At 39.2% G+C, this 17711-nt stretch overlaps 1 protein-coding gene and 1 pseudogene across 6 annotated transcripts in view; both read left to right on the top strand.

Annotated features, from left to right (window-relative positions):
- PSMG1 (proteasome assembly chaperone 1) overlaps nucleotides 1–17711 on the top strand; it is a 168952-nt gene that overhangs the window by 12508 nt on the left and 138733 nt on the right. For 2 of the 6 annotated variants that reach the window (XM_003823920.5, XM_034948151.3), the window contains exons 2-7: nucleotides 1173–1279; nucleotides 2617–2768; nucleotides 3067–3129; nucleotides 4405–4603; nucleotides 5481–5617; nucleotides 7408–7614. In XM_003823920.5, the coding sequence (XP_003823968.1) occupies nucleotides 1173–1279; nucleotides 2617–2768; nucleotides 3067–3129; nucleotides 4405–4603; nucleotides 5481–5617; nucleotides 7408–7482 (733 nt within the window). In that variant the 3' untranslated portion in view covers nucleotides 7483–7614. Of the gene's footprint in view, nucleotides 1–1149; nucleotides 1280–2616; nucleotides 2769–3066; nucleotides 3130–4404; nucleotides 4604–5480; nucleotides 5618–7407; nucleotides 7615–17711 lie in introns of those variants that run through there. The other 4 variants (XR_010111149.1, XM_063601441.1, XM_034948153.3 and 1 more) reach the window with 3 other exon arrangements.
- On the top strand, nucleotides 10973–16965 carry LOC100984263 (poly(rC)-binding protein 2-like; annotated as a pseudogene).

Genomic DNA, 17711 nt, shown 5'->3' with positions numbered 1-17711 from the left:
TCTCGCGTGGATCCGCTGGCGTTTCGTGGAGTCCAGGGTGAAGCCGCTGTGGGAGGGCTGGGTTCAAATCCGTTCTTTAAAGGCTTTCTGGAGCGTTTCTGGAGCATTTCTGGAGGCTTGGTGTCTTGCGGACTCGTGATCTTCCCGCTTGTCACACTGTCTTGGGCCGCAGCGCTCCCGCGGGCCCCACCACGTTTGTCGTGGATTGTTCACGGACACACCAATTCCCTCGAAACTTTTTAAACCTGCACCCCACACTTCAGTTAGCATGATGTATCAGTAGCCGATGAACACGCTTTAAAAAAATTGTTTCCAAACACAAAAAAGTGGGAGAAAATAGTCAAGTGAGCCCTGACCCCTACACAACCGGGTAAATTCAACAGGAAGATTTTGCCACGTTTATTTTCTCTCCCGCCACTCCTAAGCGAATTCCAGTCATCATGGCCTTTCACCTCTACATTTTTCAGAATACATCTCAGACGTTTTAGGGATTTTCTTACATATGCTATTATCACCCCTAACAACACTAATACTAATTTTCCAGTATCATTTTGTAGTCCATGCTCACTCACGTTTACCTAGTTTTTTCAGACATGACATTTTACAGTGGTCTGTGTGAATGAGAATCCTAACAAGGTCCACAGGTTACATTTAGACGTGTCACTTCATTTAGAGCAACCTCCTCTTACCCCTCCTAAGAGACAGGACTGATTGTCTTGTCCAGTGCCCCACACTCTGAATTTGTCTGATAGCTTCGTTGTGGTGTCACTTAACGTCTGTATCACCTGCATGTCCTGTAAAATGAATGTTCATTTGGAGGCTTGGTCAGATTCGCGTTCAAAGTTTTGTCGGCAAGAGTGCTTCTACTAAGTGGTGCTTTCTGTTTCTTATTGCAGGCTATCCCCAGCTGTCTCACTTTTAGGGATGCTAAGATTGGTCCTTGGGTCAGGTGGACAGCCTGATCACTATTTTAGAGTTCTCCGTAAACACGTATGCAATAGTTTTATCTGTTGGTTATCATTGTCCGAGTCCATCGTTTTCTGAGGATATTAGTTATATCTTTATAAAACGAACGTGCATTTTATTTATTGTAAATCATACATATAGTGCCCTTTTGCCATGATACTGTTTGTATTGAAGTTGCTTTAGTTTCATCTTGTTTCTTGTGTTAGGGAAGTGCGGCTCCTTCGAAGACAAACAAAAACATCTTTGGAAGTTTCTTTGCTAGAAAAATATCCGTGCTCCAAGTTTATAATTGCTATAGGAAATAATGCAGTAGGTAAGTGAAAATGCAGAAGACTTAGTCATTTTGTTGAAAGAATGAAATATACTTATTTTCTTCCATCATAAAAGATTTAAAATGTTTAGTACTTTAAAAAGCCACAGTAGAGTGATTGTATTTCTGAGTAAAATCTCTCTCCTGTTCCTGTTGCATCATTTTTTTTTTGTTTTGTTTTTGGTAGAGATGGTTTCTTGCTGTGTTGCCCAGGCTGGTCTTGCACTCCTGTCCTCAAGTGATCCTCCTGCCTCAGCTTCCCAAAGAGCTGGGATTACAGGTGTGAGCCACAGCACCTGGTCTGCACTATCTTTTTAATAAACTGAAAAAATCAGATTTAGGCTGGGTGCAGTGGCTCACATCTGTAACCCCAGCTCTTTAGGAGGCCGAGGCGGGAGGATCACTTGAGGCCAGGATTTGAGACCAGCCTGGGCAACATAGTGAGACCGTATCTCTTACAAAAAATAAAAAAATGAAGCCAGGCATGGTGGTGCTTGCCTGTAGTCCTGGCTACTCAGGAGCCTGAGATGGGAGGATTGCTTGAGCCCAGGATTTTGAGGCTGCAGTGAGCCACGATCCTCCCACTGATTGTGCTCCAGCTTGGGTAACAAAGCAAGACCCCAACTCAGAGAAAAGCTTTAAAGAAAATGTTTTTAGCTTCAGGAACTTAAAACTCAAGGAGCTGTTTCTAGTGTGTTGAGGTATCCGGGTTTATGTTAATGTTTTTGAGTTAATAGACTCCTTTGAGAACACAAAACTCTAAAGACAGTAATAATTATCAACATGTTTACATACTTAAGTTTTAAGGTCCTTGCATGTATTAATTCTCTTGGTGGATTAAAGTAAAAACAGTGTAGAGTGCAGCTAGGACAATGTACATTTACAAATACACACATAGACCTTTATATTTTTAGGGTGTTCACAGGTTGTGATGAGAACATTCAGGAAACCCAGTTAAGATCCCTTCCTCTGTAAGGTACCCCTAGTGGTTGTAGAACATAGTAAGTACATGATGGCAAGTAACTATGGACTCATTTATATAAAGTTCTGCTGGCCTAAAGTTTTTCAGAAGAGTATTACCCCGTGAGCATGTGGTAGAAAGTCTGTCAACAAACCTGCCTTCTTGATCCCTAGCTCTAGGATTGTCTTACTCAGGGTGTGTGGCCTTTTACTTCTTGGGGGCCTCAGTTTCTTTTTCTGTATAATGGTGGTATTAGGTAGACGGTCTTGAATGGCTCTTTCAGCTCTCAGATTCTACAGTAACTTGAGCTTACTTTTTATTGAATAGAAAATATAGCTTGCAGAGCCAAACACTAACTTATGTGAATTGTTTTTTACAGCATTTCTGTCATCATTTGTTATGAATTCAGGAGTCTGGGAGGAAGTTGGTTGTGCTAAACTCTGGAATGAATGGTGTAGAACAACAGACACTACACATCTGTCCTCCACAGAGGCTTTTTGTGTGTTTTATCATCTAAAATCCAATCCCTCGGTAGGTGGGACTTGTATGTTTGAAAAGTAGTTATTTAAGTATCACTTACATGTTATTTACTGGTAGTATACTTTAGTATGGCAAATCTTTCAGTTGCTCTGTCAGTGTGCACTTTTTCTGATACTAATCACCAGTAGTGGTTTGACTGTTAAATTTTAAAGAGAAATAAGTAGGTCAATAGTGGAGCCAGGAAAATAAGTATTACCTAAGTGTTGTCATTCACATGTTACATATATGGTGATAGTTTGTGATGTGTATAAAACTTACTTGACAAAAAGCGTGGAACTTGACTTTTCAGGTTTTCCTCTGTCAGTGCAGTTGCTATGTTGCAGAAGATCAACAGTATCAGTGGCTGGAAAAGGTAAGAGAGAAATGAAAACCTGTGAATGGTTAGTCTACAGGAGTTTTCATTTTTTAAGGGTTCGATGTCTTTTAACTTAAACTTACGCAGTCAGATATTTATTTCTTTAAAATATTGTGGGAATTTCTTTTGGAATATAAAGAATAAAAGAACTTGCTTATTTAACGTGACCAACCAGTTGTGTTTTATACTTCTGTGTCCTCCCGTCCTCAATGCTGAGGTACAGAAGTACAAAACACAGTTGGTCCTCAGCATTGAGGACGGTAGGTCACAGAAGTATAAAACACAATTGGATTCCTCCCGCCCATCTTTCTTTGTTTACATCACTTTAGATCTTATTAAAAGGTAAAAGGGTTCTTAGAAATCTATCAAATCCAGACTCTTCTACTTATAGAAGAGGACATTTAGAACCACAGTGATTGAAGCTTACCTATAAGTGTAGTAATTCCAAAAATGAATTTCATAAGAGTTATTTTTCAGGTGTCGGTGGTAGGTGGGAGAGGGAATGAATGTCAGGTGTGTACTTGTGACTTTTTTTCTCTGGACGGCAGACCTGTAGTCGCTATTCTGGCACTCTGACTTCATTTACTCCACATCGCAGGCCCCTTAAGTAGGTAGTGCTGGCATTACGTGTTCATCTATTCTTGTGTTGCTATAAAGAATACCTGAGGCTGGGTAATTTATAAAGAACAGAGGTTTAACTGATTCACAGTTCTGCAGGCTGTATAGGAAGCATGGTGCTGGCATCTGCTTGGCTTCTGCTGAGGCCTCAGGAGCCTCCAATCATGGTGGAAGGTGAAGGGGGAGCAGGCAGATCACATGGCGAGAGCATGAGAGAGGGGAGGAGCCAGCCTCTTTTGAACTACCAGCTCTAGCATGAACTGAGCGAGAAGTGAGAAGTCACGTATCACCAACAGGGTGGTGCTAGGCCATTCATGAGGGATCTACCCCCATATCCAGTCACCTCCCACCAAGTCTGGCCTCCAACATTGGGAATCACATTTTAACATGAGATTTGGAGGGGACAGGCATCTAAACTATATCACCTTAGTTCACTAATGAGGAGAGTGACTTGGAAAAATTGCCCACCTAGAAAGCAGAACCAAGATCAAACCCAGGTTGAGACAGCAGGTGTGTTCTGTTTGTCCAAGGCACACTCCCACCCCTGCTAGGCATGCTATTATTGTCTGTGGTGTTAGGTGAATACCTAGAGGAATGTTTCCATTCTGTAACAAAATTATATGTTTTTTTAATTTGAAATAAATTTTATGTTAGGTTTTTGGCTCTTGTCCAAGGAAGAACATGCAGATAACTATTCTCACATGTCGACATGTTACCGATTATAAAACCTCAGAATCCACCGGCAGCCTTCCTTCTCCTTTCCTGAGAGCGCTAAAAACACAGAATTTCAAAGACTCGGCGTGTTGTCCATTGCTAGAACAACCGAATATAGTACACGACCTTCCTGCAGCAGGTGGTATTAAAATTTGTAACATTTACGTTCTATCTTATTGCTTTATTGATACTACTTTCACCATTAGAGGTCTTTTTGAGGTAGTTTATTAATGATGATTGATACCAATATATTGCTGTTAGTCCTCAATATCTGTAGTTACAAGTGCAGTATATTTAGTTTGAGTTTTCAGATTTTCCAGACACAGTTATTTGAGGAGCTCATGTTTCTTAACTGTTAGGCTTCAGACATGCTGTGTTTCTTTTTGGTCTTTGATTATTCAGAATGCAAGCCAGTGTTAAATATAAATTATTGGTGCATGAAAAGTTGATAAAGTACATTTTAATTATCAAAACAGAAGTTTTGAATATTGAATCTTGATAGTTGCTTTAATTTTTTTTATTACTGTCACTCACATCTGCCATCATATGACAAAGAGACTGCCATTTACTTTTCAGTGGGTAATATATTACATAATTGTTATTTATTATATGAACTGTATTAAAATAGGGTTTGGTTGGGGTTTCTTTTTGCTTTCAATGTTTACTAGAATGAGAAGTGGCTAAATATTTCACTTTATGCATTTTGTATTTATTTGTTATTTATATGCTTTATTATAGTCAGTAGAATTTTAATCTTTCAGCTACTTAAATCATCTCAGCTGTATTTTCAGGAAATATAAAATTAATATTTGCAAAAGAAGAGATTATTAGGAAAATAAATTGACTTTGAAAGAAAATCTTCATTATAATTGGTTCAAAATTGCAGTAAATACCTTGATTGAAAGAGGCAGCTGAGATAACTACTTTTAACAACAGCCTTTATTATTTAAAGGTGTTTAATTTAAAAGTAACATAATAGAAAACTTACATCGTTTTTTTTTCTTGTGTATTCATAGTTCTAAGTTACTGTCAAGTATGGAAAATCCCAGCAATTCTGTACTTGTGTTATACTGATGTGATGAAATTAGACCTAATCACAGTGGAAGCTTTTAAGCCTATACTTTCTACCAGAAGCTTGAAGGGTTTGGTTAAGGTAAGGTTTTAACTCATTTAAATTAATAGCTGCATTGTTATAATCAGCTTAGTAACAAACATAAATGTATAGTGTCATTTTAAACCCTAAGCAATGCTTGGAGATCCATTCTTCTCAAAGTGAAGCTTTCTAGTCTGGCAGTTTAAATTTGATTGTCATCATCTCTTCTGTATACGTCTGTAACTTGGCGAATGCTTTGTTCTTGTATGATAGATTAATGCAGTGCAATTAAATCCCAAATGTCTATGTGGACAGATGGTTTTACTGTTCAATAAGCTTCTATAACTACTTTGCAAGGTTTTTAAAAAATTTTTTATTTAATTTTTGAGACGATTATTTTTGAGTATAGTGTGGATCAAATTATTATAATATTTATTTACCCAATTTTACAGAGAACTGTATATGTGAAGATGAGAGAATTACATAATGAACCTCTTCCTTACCCTTGGTTTATACCTTTGGGCTCATTTTCTAAAAAAATTGGAACACGTACATGAAAATGTTTGCCTGTAATCTCAGGTAGTTTAGGGATTCCATTGTTTTCTCTTAAGAGACTTTTTTGGAAGTCCACAGCCTCTGGTTTAAGCATGGTTTCTTTAAAGGAAAGAGGTTGTAACAACATTGTCCCTCAGCCCGGTTTTATTCTGGAATGGCCATTAGTTTTAAGACTTTTGTGGTAAGTTGTTGGAAGTAGCTCATTTCCCAGGTCTCATAAATTAGTTTGTTACTAGATTGTCAGCTCCTTGTGGTAATGGACCACGATTTTTAATTTTGGTATCCCAAGTTTACCACATACCTGGCATGTTGAATAAAGCCGTCAATAACCATTTGTTGAAGAGTACAGCTGTAAAACTCTGATTTAGTATACTGCAAGCTTATCTTGCAAATTAGCTAGAATCCAGGGTAATCTTTCTGACACATGGAGTTAATTTATTTTTAGCATCTCTTTCAAAGTATATGCTGATCATCTTGTTTGTTTAAATAGCCAATTGCCTCATCCCACTTAACTCAGAGATGAGTTCCCATGGGCAGGGGCTGGGCTGTTTTGTTTACTGCTGTAGGACTGTGTGTAGCACACAGGTGTGTCATAAACACTTGGACTTGTTCAGAGACTTGGAAATCATCTGTCATATGGGGCTTAAGGAAACTCAGCTTTTATGAATATACTTTTGAGGGGAAATTTAACTCAGCATTTTCATTTTTGCTTTGGAGATAATGATTAGCAGGAGGGTAAGATGGTGGTTCTGCAGGATGCTGTTTTCTTAATGACCAAATACATCAGCCTGAGTCAGTTCGTTGTTTCTGACCTTTTAAAAGTGGTATTTTCAATAAGGTGGAATTATTTTGAGTTCTTCCTGTGTGGCAGTTTAGTTGGATTTGAAAGATGGATGAATCTTGGGTAGAAGTGTGCAGAGGGAAGCAGTGTGAGCAGAGTGGGGAAGTGTGAGGAGAGCCGTGAGGAGTGTGGTGTTGGTGGAGAGGGAGGAAGACATCTTGCGGGGAAGGTCGGGCGGGTTAGAGCATAGACTTCCTCCAGAGGCCAGGAGGCCATCGGAGGCCAGGAGGCCATTGGAGGCCAGGAGATCATGGGCGAGTGTGGCAGGGAAAGGGCCTGTTGAACTGACTTTCCCACTTGCCTTTTTGTTGAGAAGGAGAGTAAAGGCCACGCCTGTCCCATGGCTGTTGTCTTTAAGTCTCGAGTGTGGAGATTGTTGGTCGTGGAGGGGGGGGTGTTGCCTCTGCCTGAATCCCTGGGGTCTCACTGTATTCACTTTTTTCTCTCCTTTCAGAATATTCCCCAAAGCACTGAGATACTAAAGAAATTGATGACAACAAATGAGATTCAGAGTAACATTTATACATGATCTTAAACATTGTTTTGTAGTGTATATTACTTGTCCATTCCTTTAAGGGGAGCAGCCTGCACTCTTTTGTAGACTACTTTTGGGGGATATATTTTGAGAATGATGAAACGGAATAAAATTGTAAAAAATTAATTGTAGTTTTAATTCCTTATTTATGGTGGTATTATTCACAACCAAAATAAGCCAGGCATTTTCCTTTTATCCACTAGGTGGGAGTATTGTTGTATTTGAATATTTTAAGGTACTATAGTTAAATTTTTATCTTATTTATTTATTTATTTATTTTTTGAGGCTGGGTCTTGCTCTGTTGCCCAGGCTGAAGTGCAGTGTGCTATCATGGTTCACTGCATCCTCGACCTCCTGGGCTCAAGCATTTCCCCCACCTCGGCCTCCCAAAATGCTGGGATTACAGGTGTGAGCCACTGTGCCCAACTTTAGTTAAATTTTTCAAAGCGACAGATATCAGCAGATTGTATTCATGTGGCAAAGTGTAGTTAATTAGGTGTAACTATTCATTGACCTGTTGGTGATTCTTAATATGTGGAAAGTTTCTGGATATTTTAGGAGTCCTGCAGTTTTTTTTATCTTGTGGGTAAAAATTGATGACAAAGTAACAAAATTATATATTTACTAAAAATGAAACAGAAATGTGTATGTCCTCACTTTTTAGTAATATCTGACAGATAGCCTCTTCACCCAGACTTTCCCAGGGCTCTCTTTCAAGGCTGGCTCTGCGCGTGTCAGCAGTTCTCTTACAGTCATGTGTTATCATTAGGAGTGTGAATGGAATCATGAACCCGGAGTAGCCACACAACTTCACAGGACCACAAACTGAACTGCATTCATGAAAATAAATTTTAAAATGGTGGAGTTAAATGCTTCTTATCTCTTCTGCTTTCTTTTTCACCTTTTTAGTTATTGAATCATTTACATACTACAGATTTAGAGTACTCACCCATTTATATTTTCTAGTTCCAGTTCATTTACTGTTTTTGGTAATGATTAGAAGTATGGTAAGGAGATACTGTGTTCTAACTCCTTCTTGAGTAAACTTGGTTTCCTTTACATAATTAAGTATTGGAAGTCTTGTGCATAGTATGTTTATGAATATATCCCGAAGGCAGAAATCTAAGCATTTCCCTTGTTGCAAAAAAAGTTTTCATTCATTCAGAAAGGTGCCTGCAGAGCCCTGAGGTAACATCATATGACCTGGAATCTGGTCCTAGCTGGAGCTAATCCTCTTCTTGTGCTGAGGGTCAGTGTGGTAAGTAAGGAAGAGTGATCTTGGAAAAGCGGACTATGTTCAATCCCAGGCCAGCCCTTACAGGCCAGGTGACTTTGGGCAGATGCCTTGAAGCTTCCTGAGCAACAGTTTTCTCAGCTGTAAACTACAGATAATACTGGTGACAATACTCCCTGGGTGGTTATCTACTTCCCTTGGGGTCCAGGTTTTCATCTGCTTAATGAAGGAAATTCTCTGCTTGCTTTGCTGAATTGTGAGAATAATGATATAAGAATGCTTTTGAAGAACTGTAAGGTGGTATTTCCATGTTGACACACCTTTGTGTGCCCCACCTCAAAGATGCTGACTGTGATGTGGTAAGAAAGGAGTGGGGAGCTGCTCTGGGGGCAGCTGGAGCTGTCAGTCTTCATTCCTTCTTGTACTTCCTCTTGCTAACTTGAGAACCACAGAGCTTGGCAGTGTCAAATGGCTAAGAGTGGAAGTAGTTGGGGGACAAGTTTTGCATCGGCAGTAATCCTGGGAGAACCCTAGAAGCAGATAACTCTGGGCATTGTAGTTTTTAATAATTTTGTTAAGGAAAGAATCATAATTGCTTCAGACTGTCCAGGAGTAAACCTCTTCTTGTGATAAGAAGCAGGCAGCAGGTGCAGGAGGTTGGCTGTCAGTGCAGCAGAGCCACGTTAGGGCTAGATACCAAGCCAGGCACAGTGGTGCTTATCCGTAGTCCCAGCTACCTGGGATGCTGGGGCAGGAGGATTGCTTGAGCCCAGGAGTTCGAGTCTAGCCGGAGCAGACATCAGGCCTGAGTAGGTTCCCCATTCAAAGGAGAGTAGCTGAAGAAAACAAGCAATACGAAGGATAGAAACAGCATTAAAAATGCAGAAGAAGAGCATTCTGTTGAAAAACATGACTGTAGGAAACAGCTATTTTTTAAAAGTCAGGAACCCCTGCTTTTTCCAAAAGCAAATAATGAGATGTATGAGAAGCAGCAGCTAGCTGAAAGGAAATTTAAAAAATTTCATGGAAAAGATTTTAACAGAAGCAAAACTTCAACTTTAAAATTAAAATCTGTATTATATAAAATAACAACAAATAGTATGTGATCTAAGTTGTATATATATTACATATATATAAAATAGGGTATAATACAAAGCCATTATGTGGAGGACTAACTTGAGTTGGTGTCCTAAGATGCAGGACAGAAATAGAGAAGTAACAGATGACACAGACAAGACAGTATATGCCCAGTATATTAGAGCAGTCCAGAGAGAACCAGTAGGATGTGTATAGTCATGCACCACATAAGGACATACCACTGGCGGACCGCATGTAGACAGGGGTCCATAAGATCGTATGGAACTGAAGGATTCCTATCGCCTAGGCTGTGGTAGCCATCCTAAGGTCAGAGCTCATGTGTTACTTGTGTTTGTGGTGTTGCTGGTGAAAACACGCCTACTGTGCTGCCAGTTTAAAGGTCCAGCACATACAACTATGAACAGTACATAATACTTACAATAAATGACTATGCTACTGGTTTATGTACATCCTATTTTTTGCTATTTTAGAGTGTATTCCTTCTACTCGTAACAAAAAAGCGAACTGTAAAACAGTTTCAGGCAGGCCCTTCCAGAGGTATCCAGAAGCAGACATTGTCATCACAGGAGATGACAGTTCCATGTGTGTTACTGTCCCTGAAGACCTTCCAGCGGGACAAGATATGGAGGCGGAAGACAGTGAGATATTGATGATTCTGACCCTGTGTAGGCCTAGGCTAATGTGTGTGCTGTGTCTCAGTTTTTAACAAAAAGCAAAAAACAAAACTTTTGAATGGAAAAAAGCTTATGGAATAAGGATATAAAGAAAAAATATTTCTGTACAGCTGTACAGTGTATTTGTGTTTTAAGCTAAGTTATTAGAAAAGAGTCAAAAAGTTAAAAAAAATAAAAGTTTAGAAAGCAGAAAAGTTACAGGAAGCTGAGATTGACACCAGCAGAGGCAGCAGCCTGAGCAGCTGCAGGCTGCGCTCTCTCCCACCTGCCCTGAGGTCTCTCCCTTCTTTCTCTTCCTCCACCACCTTTTCTCCTCCTTCTCGTTGCCTTTCTGCCCACCCCTGTTGTTCCACCCCTGCCCCACCCTGCCTGCTCTCCTTTTTCCCTGAGTTGCCTCCTGCCTGGAGTTCTTGGTTTTCATCCCCACTGGCCAAAGACTTGACCACTCCAAGTCCAGCTCCCCATAGCCCTGCTTGATATGGACACTGGTATGATTGAAATTGGATTAAATGTCATTCTCACCACCTGGCTACTTATGCATGGAAAGGAAGTTGGCAGTATCATCAGAAAGAGGAGAATCAGTTAAGATGCATGAGGAGAGTGGTGCATGTATCAGCATCTCAGAAGGGAGTTGTTCTGAGAGAATTATCATCTTGGCTGGACCCACTAGTGCCATCTTCAAAGCAAGATTGGAAGAGGATATCAGTAGCTCTGTGACCAATAGCACAGCTGCCGGTAGACCCCCTGATGCTGGTGGTCCCTGCTAGTCAGTGTGGCTCATTGGAAAAGGTGGTTGCAAGATCAAGGCAATACGAGAGAGTACAGGGCTCAGGTCCAGGTGGCAGGGGATATGCTCCCCAACGCTGCTGACTGAGCCATCACTATCGCTGGGATTCCGCAGTCCATCATTGAGTGTGTTGGACAGGTCTGTGTGATCATGTTGGAGTCTCCCCCAAACGCATGGCCATCCCATACTGGTCCAAGCTGTCCAATTCTCCGGTGATCTTTGCAGGTGATCAGGACAGGTACAGCACAGGCAGCGACAGTGTGAGCTTTCTTTCTGCACACCACTTCGTCCATGTGCCTCAACTGTGACCTGGAGGGACCACTTCTAGAGTTGACCAAGCTGCACCAGTTGACAATGCAACAATCTAGTTTTCCTACAGTAGATAGCAACGCTGGGGTTCAGTGCAGGTTTGGATGCATCTGCTCAGACCGCTTCTCATAAACACCATTCCAAATGATACTGGCTGCATAATCAGGTGTCAAGGCACCAGAATAAATGAGATCTATCAGATGTCTGCAGCGTAGATCAAAATTGTGAACCCAGTGGAAGGATCTATTGATAGGCAGGTTACCATCACTGGATCTGCTGCCAGCATTAGCCTGGCTCAATGGCTAATCAATGTCCGGCTCACCTTAGGATGAGTGGCATGGGGAACAGCTAGAACAATGCAGATTCACGTACTATAACCCCTTTCTGCTGTTCACCACCACCCATCATCCATCTGTAGTTTCTGAACAAGCAGGCATGTCAGGTTTTAAATAGTTTTACATTTTTGGTTTTTAACACTCATCCATTCCTTTATTTTTTATTTTTTTAAAAAATGAGATGGAATCTCACTTCATTGCCCAGGCTGGTCTTGAACTCCTGAGCTCAAATGATCCTCCCACTTCGGCCTCCCAAAGTGTTGGGATTACAGGCATGAGCCACTGTGCCAGCCTGTCATCCACCCTTTTTTTTTTTAATTAAGGTGTTTTAATTCCTTTCTCTGTTCCAGTGTTGACGCTGAGATTGTATTTAGCAATATAAGTTTCCCCCTGTTTTTGTAGTTGTTTGTTTTTTGAGAAAGGGTCTTGCTCTGTCGCCCAGGCTGGAGTACAGTGAGGCAAACATGGCTCACTGCAGCCTTGACCGCTCAGGCTCAAGCAGTCCTCTCACCTCAGACCCCCAAGTAGCTGGGACCACAGGTGCATGCCACCACACCCGGCTAATTTTTGTATTTTTCAGAGAGACAGGATTTCATTATGTTGTCCAGGCTGGTCTTAAACTCCTGAGCTGAAGCGATCCACCTACCTCAGCCTTTCGAAGTGCCGGTATTACAGGCATGAACCACTGTGACCAGCACTCCCTGTTTTTGTTTTTTGGCTTATGAATTTTTCTGTTTATTATGAAAATGTCAGAGTGAGATGTTAATACATTTCAATTTAGTTCTGTAATATCAGGAATTTTTCAAAAAATTAAAAGGTGCATTGGAGCTTTTTCTTTGTGAATAGAAACTGGATGCCACAGTGAACAACAAAAAAAGGCCGCGAAGATTAATTTATTATTGGAGAGCAAATTAAAAAAAAATAAATTTAGTGTAGCCTGTGTACAGTGTTGATAAAGTCTACTGTAGTGGACAGTAATAACCTAGGCCTTCACATTCGCTCACTGACTCACCCAGAGTGACTTCTAGTCCTGCAAGCTGCATTTATGGTAAGTGCCCTATATAGGTGTGCCGGTTTTTGTCTTTTATACCTTATGTTTACTGTATCTTTTTTATGATAAGATATGTTTAAATATGCAAATATTCACCATTGTGTTACAGTTGCCTACAATATTCAGTACAGTAACATGCTGTACATGTTTATAGACTAGGTGTGTAGTAGGCTATAGAATCTAGGTTTGTGTAAGTACACTATGATGTTTATGCAATGACAGACTCATCTAGCGATACATTTTTCAGGCTGGTAAGCAAAACATGATTGTATATCTATATAGATACCAGGGAAATTGGCTTACTTGATTATGGAGGCTGAAAAGTCCCACAACAGGCTGTCTGCAAGCTGGAGACCCTGGGATGCTGGTAGTATGGCCCAGTGCAAGTCCAGAAGCCTCAGAACCAGGGAAGCTGATGGTGTAAGTCTCAATCCTAGGCCAAAGGCCTGAGGGCCTGGGGTAATTGGGGAGGGGCACTGGTGTCAGTCTTGGAGTCCAAAGGCTGGAGAGCCTGGAGTTGTGATGTCCTGTTCAAGGGCAGAAGAAGGGTGACCCAGCTCCAGGAGAGAGAGAGAATTCACCATTTCTTCATCTTTTTCTACCTGGGCCCCCAGTGGATGGATGGTTCCTGCTGACATTGAGGGAGAATCTTCCCACTCACTCCACAGACTCATGCTAAACTCTTCTCAAAACACCTTCACACAGACACCCAGAAATCATGCTTTACCAACTCTCTATGCATCCCTTTGTCAACATGGTACTAAACTCAAGCAGGAATGGCTGTACTTACATAAAACAGACTTTGTGCCAGAAGCAGTAAACAAACAGTTATTATATAATAGTAAAGAGATCAATCTAATGAGGAAATAACAACTAAATATATGCACCCAACACTAAAGCACCCGGATTTATAAAGCAAATATTTCTAGATTTAAAAAGAGAGGTAGACTCCAACACGATAATTGTTGGGGACTTCACCTCAGTCTCAGATCATCTAGACAAAATTAACAAAAACCCATTGGATTTAAACTAGACTTTAGACCAAATGGATCTAACAGATAATTTGTAGAACATGTTACTCAACAACTGCTGAGTACACATTTTTCTCATCAGCACATGGAACATTCTCCAGGATAGACCATATGTTAGGACAAAAACAAGTCTTGACAAATTTTTAAAAATTGAAATCATATGAAGTATCTTCTCAGACCACAATGGAGTAAAAATAGAAATAAGAGGAACTTTGGAAACTATACAAATACATGGGAATTAAATAATATGCTCCTCCTGAATGATAAAAATTAATATGGAAATAAAATGTTTGAAACAAATGAAAATAGAAACAACATACCAAGACCTATGGGACACAACAAAAGGAGCTCTAGGAGGGGAGAGTGTATAGCAATAAACACCTACATCAAATGAGTAGATAGATATCAAAGAAACAATTCAATGATGCACCTCAAGGAACTAGAAAAGAACAAACCAAACCCAAAATTAGAAGGAAAGAAATAGTAAAGTTCAGAGCAAATCTACATGAAATAAAGACTAAAGACGTAGAAAGGGTCAATGAAACAAGAAGTTGGTTCTTCAAAAAGATAAACAAAATAGATAAACCCCTTGCTAGACTAAACAAGAAAAGACCCAAAAAGGAAATGAAAAAGACATTACAACTGATATCACAGAAACACAAAAGATCATCAGAGACTATTATGAATAGCTATATACTACCAAACTAGAAAACCTAGAGGAAATGGATAAATTGCTGGAAACATACAACTACTGAGATTCCAGAAGAAATAGAAAATCTGAACAGATCAGTAATGAGCAGTGTGATTAACTCAGTAATGAGAACCCTCCCAAAAAAGAAAAGCCCATGACTGAATGAATTCACTGCCAATTTGACCAACCACATAAAGAAGAACTAATACCCATTCTCCTCAAACTCTTGCAAAAAAATCAAAGAAAAAACAACTCATTCTACAAGACCACCATTTCCCTGGCACCAAACTAGACAAGGACACACACACAAAAAGAGAACTACAGGCCAGTGTTTCTAAGGAACCTAGACATAAAAATTCTCAAAAAGAACAAAACAAAACAAAAAGCTAGCAAACAATTCGACAGGATGCCAAAAAGATAATACACCATGACCAAGTATAATTTATACCAAGGACACAAGGATGGTTTAACATACACAAATCAATAAACATGATACATCACAACAGTAGAATGAATGACAAAAACCATATGATTATCTCAATAGATGCAGAAAAAACATTTGATAAAATTCTACATCCTTTTATGATAAAAAGCTGTCAACAAACCAGGTACAGAAGAAACATACCTTAACATAATAAAGGCTATATATGACCCACAGCTAACATCATACTGAGTGGGGAAAAACTGAAAGTATTTCCTCTAAGAACTAGAGCAAGACGAGGAAGGATGCTCACTTTTACCACTTTTATTCAGTATAGTACTGGAGGTAGAGCCAGAGCAATCAGGCAAGAGAAAGGAATAAAAGGCATACAGATTTTTAAGAGGAAGTCAAATTGTCCCCGTTTGCAGATGACATCGTCTTACATTTAGAGAAACCAGAAGACTCTACAAGCAAAGCAAAATACACACTTTAAGCTGATAAGCAAATTTGGTAATGTTGCAGGATAGAAAATGAACATACAAAAATAGGGTTTCTATGCACCAAAAATGAACTAGCTGAGAAAGAAGGCAGTCCCATTTACAGTAGTTACAAAAAAATACCTAGGAATTAATTTTACCAAGGAGGTGAAAGGCCTGTAGAAGGGAGATTATGAAACACCAATGAAAGAAATTGAAGAGGACACAAACAAGTGGGAAGACATCTCATACTCATAGATTAGAAGAATTAATATTGTTAAAGTGACCATGTTGTCCAGGACAATGTACAGATCCAGTGCAATTCCTATCAAAATACTAATGCCATTTTTCACAGAAATACAAAAATCCTGAAATTTGTATGTAACCAAAAAGCCAGAGTATGCACAGCAATCCTGAGCAAAAAGAACAAAGTTGGAGGCATCACACTACCTGACTTCAAAATATATTACAAGGCTATGGTAATCAAAACAGCATGATATTGGTATAAAAATAGACACATAGACTAATGGAACCACATAGAGAACCCAGAAATAAATTCACATATTTATAGCCAACTGAATTTTGACAAAGGCACCAAGAACATACAATAGGGAAGGACACCTTCAATAAATGGTGCTGAGAAAATTAAATATCTATATGCAGAAGAATGAAACAAGGCCCCTATCTCACCATATACAAAAATCAACTCACAATGGATTATAGACTTAAATATAAGACATGAAACAATAAAACTACTAGAAGAAAATATAGGGGAAACACTTTAGGACTGGTCTAGGCAAAGATTTTGTGGCTGTGACCTCAAAAGCATAGACTACTAAAAAATAGACAAATGGGACTGTATTTAAAGTGCTTCTGCACAGCAAAGGAAACAGTCAACAGAATGAAGAGACAACCTGTTGAATGGGAGAAAATATTGGGCAAACTCTTCATCAGATAAGAGACTAATATCCAGGATATGCACTAAACTCAACAACAACAAAAAATAAATCTTTTAAAAAGCCAAAAATGAGTAGACAATTCTCAAAAAAAAAAAAGACACACAAATGGCCAATAGGTTATATGAAGAAATGCTCAATATCATTAAATATCACGGAAATGCAAATCAAAACCATAGTGAGATATCCTCTCACCCCAGTTAGAATGACTATTATTAAAAAGACAAAAAATAGCAGATGCTGGTGAGGATGTGGAGGAAAGGGAAATCTTATACATTGTTGATGGGAATGTAAATTAATACAAACACTGGAAAAGTATGGAAATGTCTCAAAAACTAAAAGTAGAACTACCGTATGATCCAGCAATCTCACTACTGGGTATTTATCCAAAGGAAAATAAATCAGTGTATCAAAGGGATAACTGCACGTGCATGTTTATTGCAGCACCATTCACAATAGCAAAGATATGGAATCAACGTAAGTGTTCATCAATGGATGAATGGATAAAGAAAATGTAGTATATATACACAATGAAATACTGTTTGGCCACAAAAAGAATGAAATCCTGTCATTTATAGTAACATGGATGGAACTGGAGGTCATAAGTGAAATAAACCAGGCACAGAAAGACAAACATCATATGTTTTTGCTCATATGCGGGAGCTAAAGAAGTTGATCTCATGGAGATATAGAATAGGATGATACATGTTAGAGGTTGGGAAGAGTGAGTGGGTAGGAGGGGGCAGGGATAAAGAGAACTAGCTTAATAGATACAAACATACAGTTAGATAAAAGGTACAAGTCCTGTCATTCAATAAAAAAGACTATAGTTAACAATGTATTGTATATTTTAAAATAACTAGAAGAGAGGACCTGAATTGTTCCCAACACACAGAAGTGAGAAATTCTCAAAGTGATGGACACCTCAGGTATCCTGACTGGATAATTACACATTCTATGTATGTAGCAAAATGTCACATATACCCCATCAATATGTAAAATATTATGTATCAATAAAAAATAGAAATCATTGTATAAGTATCCAGACAGATAAAATGATTATCTGTCTTATTCATTAACTGTTACTACCTAATGCTCACACTGAAACTTGGAAGCTTAAGACAACTAGTATTTATTTCTCATGAGTCTGTAGGTTGGAT

The sequence above is a fragment of the Pan paniscus genome, chromosome 22 (assembly GCF_029289425.2).
Source record: "Pan paniscus chromosome 22, NHGRI_mPanPan1-v2.0_pri, whole genome shotgun sequence".
Lineage (NCBI taxonomy): Eukaryota > Metazoa > Chordata > Mammalia > Primates > Hominidae > Pan > Pan paniscus.
The sequence above is the reverse complement of the archived record's forward strand: the minus strand, read 5'-3'. Positions and strand labels throughout refer to the sequence as shown.